At 40.0% G+C, this 13032-nt stretch overlaps 1 protein-coding gene across 1 annotated transcript; it reads right to left on the bottom strand.

Annotated features, from left to right (window-relative positions):
• Positions 1 to 3405: 3405 nt before the first annotated feature.
• Positions 3406 to 11239, bottom strand: LOC143414385 (junctional adhesion molecule-like). The gene is made up of 5 exons (XM_076878654.1): positions 10949 to 11239; positions 8456 to 8791; positions 7704 to 8036; positions 7137 to 7472; positions 3406 to 6898 (listed from the first exon to the last, which is right to left on the bottom strand). Exons 1-5 carry the CDS (start codon positions 11016 to 11018, stop codon positions 6753 to 6755), a joined length of 1221 nt encoding a protein of 406 aa, XP_076734769.1. The 5' UTR covers positions 11019 to 11239; the 3' UTR covers positions 3406 to 6752.
• Between the last annotated feature and the right edge of the window lie 1793 nt (positions 11240 to 13032).

Here is a 13032-nt window from a genome sequence, read left to right as displayed (position 1 = left end):
TCGACAAAGTTTGCTCCTGGACAGATGTAATTTATAACCTGAGACTTGATTGAAACGCATGAGTAATGACAATATAGACGGTAGGGAAGTATTTGGATTTGAAATAAAAAGCAATAAATCGTCAGCATAGAGAGAGACTTTGTGTTCAGATTGACTTCCTTGTACACCCTGCACAAGTTTACTGCTTCAAAAAAGCATTGCCAAGGGTTCAATAGCTAGATCAAATAATAACGGGCTAAGGGGCAACCCTGATGTGCGTCTCGTTTAAGTTGGAATGGTTTTGATTTCTGGCTATTAGTGCAAACAGAAGCAACAGGGGACAAGTATAGGTACTTGATCGATGAGATGAAGTTGGGACCGAACCCAAATCTTTCAAGCACAGCAAATAAATAGTTCCATTCTACACGGTCAAATGCTTTTTCCGCATCAAGGGATTCTGGAGTGTCCTTGGATGGTGTGTGCAGGATATTGAGAAGGCGTCGGATGTTGAAAAAAAGGGGTGGCACCCTTTAAGAAAGCCAGACTGATCTTCAGATATGACTGCTGGCAGGACCCTTTCCAACCTGTGGGCCAGCGCTTTAGCTAGGATCTTAAAGTCAACGTTCAAAAGGGAAAGTGGCCCCTCTTTTGCAATTAAAGTTATGGAAGCATCGTACCAGGAGGTTGGCAGTTTTCCCTGTGTAAATGTTTCAGATAAAACAGAGTGGAGTAGAGGTACAAGCTGGCAAATAATTTGGAAAAATTCTACCAAAAAGCCATCCGAGCCAGGGGACTTCCCTGACTCTAGAGAGAAAATTGCAGCCCTAATTTCTTCTTTGGAAAATGGCGCATCCAAGAATTCTCTGTGGGTTGTGCAAGCTTTTAAGAACATTTGTGATTAGTGAGTGGTCGGTGGCAGAATCAGAGGAATAAAGCTTCAGATAATATTCCCTGAACGTGTCATTGATTTTGGCATGATCAGTAACGAAACCGTCATCTGAGTTAATGGCAGTCATACACTGATGTGGCTTTAGCCAACCTGGTTTAGCCATTTTAAGATGAAACCTCTTCTTACCCATACTCTGGTATTCATCTCCGTTTTTATGTTGCAGCTTTTGAGCCGGGTCGTAACAACCCCTTATTTGGTCTAGGAGTTTGCCCGATTTCTCTCCATGCACACAGAATGTACTCCTTCTCTTTAAGAGTTGCCCCTCCATGGCATGAGTTGAAAGAAGTTCAAATTTGGTTTGGAGTTCAATACGTTTCTTGTAAACCTCAGAGTCCTTATTGTGTGCATAGTGATGGTCTAAGTCTTTTATTTTATCGGCTAATTCTTGCCTTTCTTTTAAGTTTACCCCGATTCTTATTAGCTGTATATGAAATGATCTGTCCCCGGAGAAAGGGCTTCATTGAGTCCCAAACTAAAAGGTTAGAAATATTTGGGGAAAGATTGGTGTCTAAAAAGAGTTCAATTTAGTTATTTATAAATTCCAGAAAGGTATTATCAGATAGTAGTGTGGGGTTAAAATGCCAACTCCTGTCTGTTCTAGGTAAGTTGGGCATTAAACACAAAGTGTTGTTCTTCCTTCAGCCCGAAGATCAAAGAATTGGGTTTTCAACAACATAAAAACCAGAAAGAGAACATTATTCTCTGATGATTATTTCAGAGCATGTTGAGGTATAGACTATGGTTACAGCAGATCAGCAACTTTCTTCCTCTTTCTTCTCTTTGATAAAAACAAACATCTTCAGCTTACAGGATATATGTAGCCGCCCCTCCCTGAGCCTGGTTCTGTCAGAGGTTTCTTCCTGTAAAAAGGGAGTTTTTCCTTCCTGCTGTCACCAAAGTGCTTGCTTATAGGGGTTCATACGATTGTTGGGTTTTTCTCTTTATGTCTTATTGTAGGGTCTACTCTACAATATAAAGCACCTTGAGCTGACTGTTGTTGTGATTAGGCACTGTGTAAATAAAAAGGAAAAACTGAAATTAACTGAAAATGACACAGTGATGGTGATGATATCAAACAACAACATACAAACACAAAGAGTCCAGATTAGCAGTCACTGCTCAGTGTGACCAGGACAGTCTGAGCGCCATCCTAAACCTGAACAGCAGTTCACCAGAATCCTGCTGATTACTGCTCAAAGCTGCTTTGACCTGAAAACTGGGAGATGGATTCAAAGTTTCTGAGAATTTCAGAGATCAACTGGAAGTGGTTACTTGTTACAGATGAAGGTCATGCTGAGTTAGTGGAAAGCATTTGATTTACTGTTGGCTGGTTTCATCTGTGAAAACACATCATATGAAATGAATTCAAGAAAAGCTCTAACAGTGTGAACACACCGTAAGACTTTTTCTGACACAATATGAAGAAGAAAATCACCTACATCACAAAGAGGAAGTGAACTCACTCTACTGTACTCCAATTACAGTCATGTGTTTTACAGGAAGCTGCTGAAAACCTGATGTTTCTTGCAGTCAGTGACTCTAAGCTTTATTTTAAAACTCTAATTCTCACTAATACAGTTAAGATTTCATCAAAGGTTGTTTAAGACCTTTAATGCTAAAGTATAAAAACCTCTGCAGGCCAGGTGCAAAGAAAAACAAAAGTAAACTCTTCCTGACTACAGCAGGTGGGTCATGAGGTCAAAATATGAAGATAACGTATAGAGCGTTGATCTCTGCACCAACAGGGTTAAATTCTATCCTCCAAGAGAACAATGCTCACCCCCACACAGTGAGATTTATGAGACACTATCTACAGAATATGAGAAAGGAGAGGAGCCACAGAGCGCAAATCTTTGTTCTTTATGGAGAACAAGTTAGGCTTTTTGGACTTTACTATGAAACATCAATGCAGGAGTCTCTCAGTACATCTGTTTACAGTGAGGGACAAAGAAGCAGCAGAAACACACACAGAGAAAAATGGAAAAGACGAGCAGCAGCAAATAGTCTGCAGAGAGAGAGCATGCAGCTGCTGCGGCACTTCCTGGAAATCACATGACTGTAATCAGGGTAGAGGAGGGTAACTGAGTACAATTACTCTCTGTGATTTAGGTAATTTTCTTCTTCCAGTTATTGCGGCAACTGAAAACAGCTGAATGATTTGTAAGTGCTGAGACATGTTTGCGCTTTGCATACACTTTGACCTAGGGCTGGGTGTCATCACTGATATCTACAATCCTTTCAGTTTTGCCTCAGTCAGAAATATTATAATTCTGATCATTTATCAGTACTGAAACTTATGAGACTTCATGAGAGGTGTGAGCATCACAGCAGATACCTTTCTGTCAAAGTAACTGAGCTGACAGGAGATTTTCCTGGCCTGGCTTTTTATTGCAGATAACCTTAAAATATTCTGCAGTAGAACAAAAACTAAAGAAAACCATAAATCAATATATGAACATTAACTGATGCTGCTGAAGTGAAGCACAGCAAAGTCACAGAGGCTTTATTAGAGACACGGCCAAATGCTTTGCAATTTGGCATTAGTTTAAGAAGTTTACATTCCTTCATTATTGAACAGTATTGAACAATGAGGCTGTCTTGTCAGAGGTCATTTAAAAAAAAAACTGCCAAAGTGAGTGGGAATTAATGACGATGTTTATTAAATGTGAAGAGTACTTTTGATCTTCTTTATCACTGACTCCTCGGTGAAAATGAGAATCTGCGAATGCAACATGTGGAACACAGAATGGAATATCTCAAACCGGTTAACGTAACCCCCCCCCCCCCCCCAAACAAAAAAACAAAAACACAATAAAAAACTAAAAAACAAACAAACAAACAGTGAAGCTGGGAAAAAAAGTGTAGTTGGTGACAGAAAAACGGGGTATTTTAAAACTACACCACCACCATTGCTGCCTGTGATTTGATCTGCATTCTGGGATACCTGGCTGCCCCCAAGTCTACACAAGCAATCGATTATCTAGGATCGACCTGTCTTGACTTACTTTGCACAGCAATCAATCAAATGTTAGAGAAGCTGCATGGCAGCGTTAACCCCGCCCCCTGAGTTTGATGGGTGAGGCTGACAGATAAAATTATTTCATGGTGAGACCTGAAGGAGTCAACTGTGCCAAAATGAATTAAATACACCATTAAATAATTATTTAAATGTGGCAATAATTAATTAAATGTGTCAATAATTAATTAAATGTGTCAATAATTGATTAATTACATGTGTCGTAAATATTTATGTACTTAATTATTTCCAATTTTAATTATTTATTGCCACATTTAATTAATTATTTAATGGTGTATTTAATTAATTCATTATGGCAGTCCTGACGTTCCATAGTTTTCAGGCACAGAAGTAAAGCCAAAGAGCCGCCATGTTTACCCACAACATTCAGTAACATTACAACGTTACAGAGGAAGACATCTATTAAGTTATGTAAAGGCACTTCAGAATTATACTTTTGTCTGTAAGACAGACTCCGAAAGGTTTTAGTTCTAACAAAAACAATGACAAAAAAGGTCATTCAACAGGTATATATGTAAATCTTTAATTTAAAATATTTGAGTATTATTGGTCAGTTTAGGAGTCATCAAGTTTCAGCTCAACAAAAGTAGTTTAGAGTGTTTTTGCTGGAGTCAAAGGTCAAAGCAAAGGAAATTTGACCTAAACAGTGTGTCAGGTAGCTGAAGAGGTTGGAAAAATCTAAGTGCAGGATATTACAACATACAACATAAAGTATTTAATTTAAAGTTAGCTTAAGTACATTCAACTTAATTTACGTTAAATGAAGTTTTTATTACCTTTATAGATCTCAGATTGGGTCATTCATTTGTAACTGATCAATGATCCTGAACACAATCAGGCAGATTATTGATCGTCTATAATCCACAGACCTTCATCTCCACTCAGATCATCACACAGCGTTTGTGTTGTCACTTCAGTGTGTGTAGCAGCTGATCTCTGGGGTCCGTTCTTCGTACCTCGCTTACTACATCCAAGATCAAATCATCGCGCCAACTTTGAGCTCGCTATTCCGGTTCTCCGAACACACCTGTTGTTGATGATTAGTACAGCTGGATGAAGTAATGTGAGATCACTGGGTGGCTTAACAGGGGCTACGCATCGATAGTAGAAACATTGATCGGCAACCCTCTGATTGGTCGGCGAAAATGTCGAAGGAGCGCGCTCAGCATTTTCCGGCAGCAGAGCAAGAACTCTTGAGTGAGGGATTTCAGGAGTTTCAGAGATTAATCAGAACGCAAGGGAACACTGCAAAGGCTGCAAAAGCAAGGAGAGAGGGTTGGCAGAAAGTTGCTGACAAATTAAACTCGTAAGTAATTTAATAATAATGGATTGGATTTATATAGCGCTTTTCAAGGCACCCAAAGCGCTTTACAATACCACTATTCATTCACTCTCACATTCACACACTGGTGGAAGCAGCTACGGTTGTAGCCACAGCTGCCCTGGGGCAGACTGACAGAAGCCAGGCTGCCATATCGCGCCATCGGCCCCTCTGGCTAACACCAGTAGGCGGTAGGGTAAATTTATTACATTACACTATATTATCCAATATTATATTACATTATATTATATTATAATATGTTATATTATATCCCCTTTCACATTAGAGCCACGACAGGACCCACTAGAACATGGGAACAAGTAAAAGTGAAATATAAGAATATTCTACAGAATGGTAATATTTATCACTTATATTGCTTTTAGTCTCAAAGAGACCCTGAAATAATCTGTTTGTTTATAACAGCAACCAAGAAAAGGGCAGAGCAAAAAAAGACAGGTGGTGGTCCTGCACCCCCTCGTCAACAAGTTGGTTAAGTGAATAATACCCTCACGGGAAAATCGATATCTCTCTATGAGCACACTGTCGCGCTGAGCTAAAGGATCCTGTCTGTCCCGCAATATACGCTGAATTCTGAGGACTCTCCTTATCAATCTTGCACCTTCCGCAATGGGTTGCTCGCGTATACGGACAGGACATGGCTGCGACAGGCTTCCCAAATCCACCTTCGCTTTTATAGCCGTGGTCTCCCATCTTGATTACACGAAGTAATTTACTATTACTACTCTGACATATGAATTACATCTGAAATAATCAAATACATGTAATAGAATGATTAATAGTACATTTCCCTTTTTTTAGGAAATGACCTGTATATATCTGTGTGACATCAATAAAAGGATCAAGTGCTGCATTATCTTTAGTTACATTGATGTTATTTATTTATGGTGAAACAGTGGTGGAATATCGCTGTTGCATTCGTATAAATGACGCGGACATACCTGAGTGGCCGCGATCTAATCCTGTTTACATAAAGTAAAACTGCTCCCGAGCAGGTTTACGCTTACGGCTCTGTTGCTATGACAGCAAGTCCTGGATGAGCTTCGGGGAACCGAACGATCCAGGATCACGCGTAATCGTCAACAATCAAATCCAGCTAACTTACTTAGCGAGGTACGAAGAACGGACCCCAGGTCTGTGTTGTTCATCTCTCACAGAACAAGTCAGTTCTTACAATCAGCTGAACCTGAAGCTCCAACACAAAAACACTCACTGACTCTGAGATCAGAAATTCATGTATGTTTGTAACACAGTTTGACTTTGTGTCAGTAAATCTCATGAACAGCCTGAAGATGAATAAACTGTAGTTCAGAGTCACTGACAGACAGCACAGACACACACTGTTGGTCTGAGTCTGAACATGATGATCATCAGAGAAATAACATCAGACTCTGAACATCCAGCTTTCTACAGCGTCTGCTGGATGTTAAGGAAAGTTCCTTTCTAACTCAGATTAACTTCAGGCTATCATATTGATAGATAGAGAGTAGATGTAATTTTCTGTAGATGAAAATAACAACAGCAACAAGAAGCACAGCAGAAACAATCAGACCGACGATCAGTCCAACATCCTGTTTGTCTCCTCCTGTGTGACCTGCAGGTGAGAAACAGGTGTGAGGTGTCAGCTGTCAGGTAGGTGATGAGTGAAGAACAGAACAGAATCCATTTGCTCTTCAAACTGCTGTCAGACATTATCTACTGCACTCTGATCACATCACTCAGACCAGCTGCTTTCTACAAAGTCTCATCAACAACATCTTTACAAACAAACATCAACAACCAGGAAGCAGCTTCACCTCTGATCACACACACACTCAACTCTACTCACTCACCTGGAGGAACAACATAAAGGTCGATGCTGCTGATGAACTTCCATGAGTCTGTTCCTTCCATGACGACACCACATTTGTATGTTCCAGCATCATTAATCGTCACATCCTTCAGAATCAAAGACACGTCTCCATCCTTCATCTGTCTGTCCTGCAGATCCACCCGGTTCTTAAAAGATGGATCCTGATTATCTGGAGCAAATTGCTGATCCCGGTACAAAAGGACATAATCTGAATCCAGGTCAGCTCTGCTCCATTTTACACCTATGATGTTGTTGTTTGGAGCTCGACATGTCAGAGTGACGTTCTGTCCAGACTCAGCTGTGATGGTTTTCTGGTCTGAAAGAGGAAACAACACAGAGCAGAGAGGTTAAAGGTCAAAGTACAATTATGATCAGAATGATTGACTTTAAATATTTTGTTTATTTCCTTTGACATTTGAGTTTTTAGTCATGTTGGATTTAATGAACCTCTGAACATCCAGCAGGTCATCCATACAACAAACACACATCAACAACCAGGAAGCAGCTTCACCTCTGATTACACACACACTCAACTCTACTCACTCACCTGGAATGACAATTAGGTCGATGATGCTGATGAGATCCAATGAGCGTGTTTCTGCCATGTTGACAAGACACATGTAAGTTCCAGAATCAACAATCGTCACGTCCCTCAGAATCAAAGACACGTCTCCATCCTTCATCTGTCTGTCCTGCAGATCCACCCGGTTCTTAAAAGATGGATGCTGGTTGTCTGGAACAAAGTGATCATCCTGGTACAAAAGGACATAACCTGTCATCTGGTCATCTCTTGTCCAGTTTAAAACTAAGATGTTGTTGTTTGCAGCTCGACATGTCAGAGTGACGTCCTGTCCAGACTCAGCTGTGATGAGTTTCGGTTCTGAAGAGGAAACAACACAGAGCAGAGAGGTTAAAGGTCAAAGTACAACTATGATCAGAATGATTGACTTTAAATATTTTGTTTATTTCCTTTGACATTTGAGTTTTTAGTCATGTTGGATTTAATGAACCTCTGAACATCCAGCAGGTCACCAGTGACCCACTGAGGGGGAATTTTAGCCTCATGCTAAACATGCAAAGTGTCAGAAACTACAAGATGTTAGCTTCCACAGAACAACAACATGTGCTGATAATAAGTGAACACAAGTGAACTCTAGTCTATCAGCCACAAAGACAACAGCTGGAGAAACATCTGTCTACCTCTGACACCCACCAGCTCGTCCATACAACAAACAAACATCAACAACCAGGAAGCAGCTTCACCTCTGATCACACACACACTCAACTCTACTCACTCACCTGGAGGATCAACACGAAGGTCGATGATGCTGATGAGCTCCCATAAGCGTCTTTTTCTCGTGAAGACACAACACTCGTATGTTCCAGCATCATCAATCGTCACATCCTTCAGAATCAAAGACACGTCTCCATCCTTCATCTGTCTGTCCTGCAGATCCACCCGGTTCTTAAAAGATGGATGCTGGATGTCTGGAGCAAAGTGATCATCCCGGTACAAAAGCACATATTCATGTCCCAGGTCAGCTCTGCTCCACTTTACGACTATGATGTTGTTGTTTGCAGCTCGACATGTCAGAGTGACGTCCTGTCCAGACTCAGCTGTGATGAGTTTCTTGTCTGAAAGAGGAAACAACACAGAGCAGAGAGGTTAAAGGTCAAAGTACAATTATGATCAGAATGATTGACTTTAAATATTTTGTTTATTTCCTTTGACATTTGAGTTTTTAGTCATGTTGGATTTAATCAGTGTTGGGTAAGTTACTTTAAAATAGTAACTTAGTTACATTACTAGTTACTTCTCTCAAAAGTAACTCAGTTACTTCAAGTTACTCGTTACTTTCAAAGTAACTAGTTACTAGGGAAAGTAACTTTGGTTTTACTCAGAATTCTCTTGTTAATGTGTTGCTTCCATTACTTTGCCAATCTTCTAGCTTGCTTACTTGCCACAAGTGCACTGTGCCACCTACCAATAGAAAGGAAAAGATAATGTGCATCTTTCCACGAGAGAAATCCCACGCCTGGACCGTCATTAACTACTGCCATGATTCTAGCCTACGTCACAGCGTCATGTGCGCCTTTTACATCCAACACAAAAACTGCAGTCGTGGTGCTTTTGATTGTACTCAGAACTTGGAAATTCTGCCTTCATTAACACTCGATTCAGTAAAAAGAATCAAATTTACCATCACTAGACTATGCAGCAAACTGGCGCGAAATGACGTACAGCTGCACTACAGCGATGTTAAAGCGGCAGAGTTTATTTTTACCTTTAGAAGATAAATTATTGAAATTAAATAATGATATTCAGCAAATTTAATTATTTTACAATGTGACACAAGTACATTAACTGTAATTAAAATACCTAAAAATGAACAGTAATTAGTTACTCAACTTTTTCAGTGTTAAAGTAATTCAATTACAGTAACGCGTTACACCCAACACTGCTCACTATACAGAAAAGTGTGTATGAAGAATAATGAGGGCAGCAAGAACATTCACCGAACAGTTTAACTTGGTCAAAGTAAGAAACACGGATTGGAGCAGACACCTGCGTCATTCTTCAGTGTCATAACCAGTGTTGGGGAGTAATGGAATACATGTACCGCCGTTACGTATTTAAAATACAAAATATGAGTAACTGTATTCCGTTACAGTTACCGTTTATAAAGGTGGTATTTAGAATACAGTTACTTTGTTGAAATAAATGGATTACACTGCGGTACTTTCCTGTTTCATATTGTCGCAGGTCAGGACTGTTTGGGTTTTGTTTGACAGCTACGTTCTGTTGTTCCAGGCGGCAGCGTTACAGTTTCCATGGTTACAGGGTGACGCTCTCTCTCTGCGTGGTCTCTCGCTAGCAAAGTTGACCCACACAACAAAGTAAAGCTATTTTTCGGCTACGAGCCCGACGTATTAGTCAGAGGTCCCTTTACTACAGTTCGGAGTCGCGGACCTTCAGTAACAGTAATAAATCACACAGCAATAGTACATTCACGTTGTTGTAAAAAGCATGATAATATATTAAGTAATCCAAAGTATTCAGAATACGTTACTCTCATTGAGTAACGTAACGGAATACGTTACAGAATACATACATTTCGGGGCATGTATTCTGTATTCTGTAATGGAATACATTTTAAAAGTAACCTTCCCAACACTGGTCATAACTTCACCAGGTAAAGTCACGTGCTCTTTTCTTTTGTCTAAAACAGTATCAGACTGATGTGTTGTGTTTAAAAACAAGCGCAGACATGCATATTTAAAGACTTAATATTGATTGCATTCATTTCCTGGTTTGTAGCTAACGGCTCATGAAAAGCATATCTACTATATATTTTTGACCAACACTGTAGACACACTACCTGAAATCAGCTGACTGTAGACCAGTTAAACTGATAAGTTGCATGAATAGGCGAGCACACTAACAATTAAAAGTGTAATAACAGACGAGAGCATTCACCTGCTGCAGCACTAACTGTAAATCACATGAATGTAGAGAGCTGTAACATGCAAATTTTCAGGCAGATTTGGCCGATTTCTGTCATGGTAACTCATAAAAACAAGCTACTGTGTTCCTAAATCTAACAGCTGCATAGTTTGGGAGCACTGAGGTAGGTTTGTGGGGGCACGTTCACTACATCAACACATCACACTGACACAAACATTACACTTTGTCTCTGTCACATCAGTCCCACGGTTTCCACCAAGCCTCGTGTTGCTCTCACACACAAAATCATTCCTAGATCCGTTTAGCTTCTAACAGTTAAATCTCACCTGCAGAGACAAACACGAAGACGCCGACAAACATCAGCGTGGAGCAGAGTGACGCAGTTACAGCAGACATGTCCGTGTTCTCTGTTTCTGCCGATCTGACTCTTAGTTTGTTCTAAATGTCTGAGTCTGTTGGTGTTTTCACTCAATAATTGAACTCGAGTTTACTAAATAACTAAAATGAGATTAACGTTAAGGTTTAAACAAATCTGATAGATTTGTCTTTCCGCCGCTCGTTCAAACTTAACACTTCCGCATCTCTCAAGAAAGTAGTGATGGGACGTTCTGTATCGAGGCTTCGAAGCTTGTGTCGAGTAATGGAGGGGGCGTTTCCGCGATGCGCGTATCGAGGCTTGCTTTATTCATGGGAGGAGCTGAAAATGATGACGTCCGAAGCCTCGCTGCCCGGCTGTACCACGTGACTGGTTCATGAAGTGGTTCGAACTTTGCCGTGAGATATGACAGCGATATAAACTCCTCAGACTTCATTCAAAAATGTGGGTGTTTGATGGAGAGTTGCAGTTAGTGAGAGTTTGTAGACAGTTTGGAGGTTTATGAGAGTGAGGAGAGAAAGTCAGGAGAGAATGGAGCCAGCTAAGAAGAGGAGGATGTCCTCCCCTGTGTGGGAACATTTTGATCTTATTCCTCCCAACAAGGTATGTAAATTTCTACAGAAGATGTATTTTCATAATACTGATGGTGCAATAAAACCTATGTTAAGCTGTCTGTACTTTTGTACAAGGTGAGGTGTTTGCTATGTGCCAGGGAGCTGGGATATAACAACAACACCTCATCCATGCTTAGGCACTACAGAGCTTTGCATGAGAATAAGGGGAACACCGATTGTGGAGCAAGACCAGGTGAGCCATCAAATGCAATGATAATATAGCATGCAGTAATGTTACTAAATGATATAACAATATTATACTATGAGGACTCCCAGCCAGTTAGCATTGTGGAGGACAAAGGATTCAAAAGATTTGTTAAATCATTAAATCCTAGCTATGTTCTCCCCACTAAAAGGTCATAAAAGCAGTGAAAATTTAGTTTTTACAGAATAAAATGTGAACAGGCAGGTCTGAGGCTCAAAGCCTCAGTGTGTAGCTGTCCATACCTCAACGTTACAAAAGCACAACTACTGTCCACACCCAAACCACACCTCACCTCACAGTAAATGATCATTTCCATTTTAAGCATTTCCAAATAATCATTTTCCATACTGCCAGCATAAATATACACAGTATACTGCCATCACTACAATATACATGTTTTACACACTCCTTTTGTTGTTGACATTTACAGGCTGTGTGCAAAAGACCACACTCTGCAAATTCATGCCAACTAATATTTTTACGTCCACTAGATGTCCTACTAGAGCAAATGAAGCTTCATGAAGCTTTGCGCTGGGGTGAACCAATTGGATGAAAAGCTTCAGTGCTTCATGAAGCTTCATCTGCCCATCACTACAAGAAAGTGAGAAGGGTCTGGCTGTGGAACTCCGCAGTAGGCCGAGGCTCTGGTGTGTATGTCAGAAAAAACAAAACACACGCAACACACTCCTTCAGAAGCACTTTGTCGAGGCTTGATTCGTTTGGCCAGAGTCACGTGATCAGTGACGTCCAAAGCCTTATTTAGAACGTATCTGATTCAATGGTTTATAATAAAACGAATCATTCGCAGGGTTTGTGGAGTGTTTTGATGGTGAGAGATATCAAACCACTGATCATTCTATTGAGAGATATGGAGCCAGAGAGCAAGAGAGGAGGTTCTGTCGTGTGGGAATATTTTGATTTGATTTTGATCAAATAGGTGGGTTTGCCAGCTTTGTGTTCTTGTTGTTTGCATTTGTTTTGTGTATATTAATATTTTATCTAAAAACGTGAAAGACTTAAAATGTCTGAACAAAACAAAAATCTGCTTTTCATAACATAAATATCATTAAATAACTTTCAAAACACTTCCACTTGACTCTTTAAATTTAATATAATAAAAATATATCTATTTTTAAAATAATCTTAAAATGTTATTCTACAAAATGTGCAGTAATTTAAGTTGTTCATTCTTTTTAGCTGATAGTTTGTGGGACC

The sequence above is a fragment of the Maylandia zebra genome, linkage group LG3, assembly GCF_041146795.1.
Source record: "Maylandia zebra isolate NMK-2024a linkage group LG3, Mzebra_GT3a, whole genome shotgun sequence".
NCBI classification, from domain to species: domain Eukaryota; kingdom Metazoa; phylum Chordata; class Actinopteri; order Cichliformes; family Cichlidae; genus Maylandia; species Maylandia zebra.
This window is presented reverse-complemented; position numbering and strand designations above follow the sequence as displayed.

Coding starts and splice junctions, on each gene's coding strand:
- LOC143414385 (XM_076878654.1), bottom strand. CDS start 11,018: ATGTCTGCTGTAACTGCGTCACTCTGCTCCACGCTGATGTTTGTCGGC. Junction 8,792..10,948: donor CTTCGTGTTTGTCTCTGCAG/GTGAGATTTAAC, acceptor TTCCTCTTTCAG/ACAAGAAACTCATCACAGCT. Junction 7,473..7,703: donor CGACCTAATTGTCATTCCAG/GTGAGTGAGTAG, acceptor TTCCTCTTTCAG/ACCAGAAAACCATCACAGCT.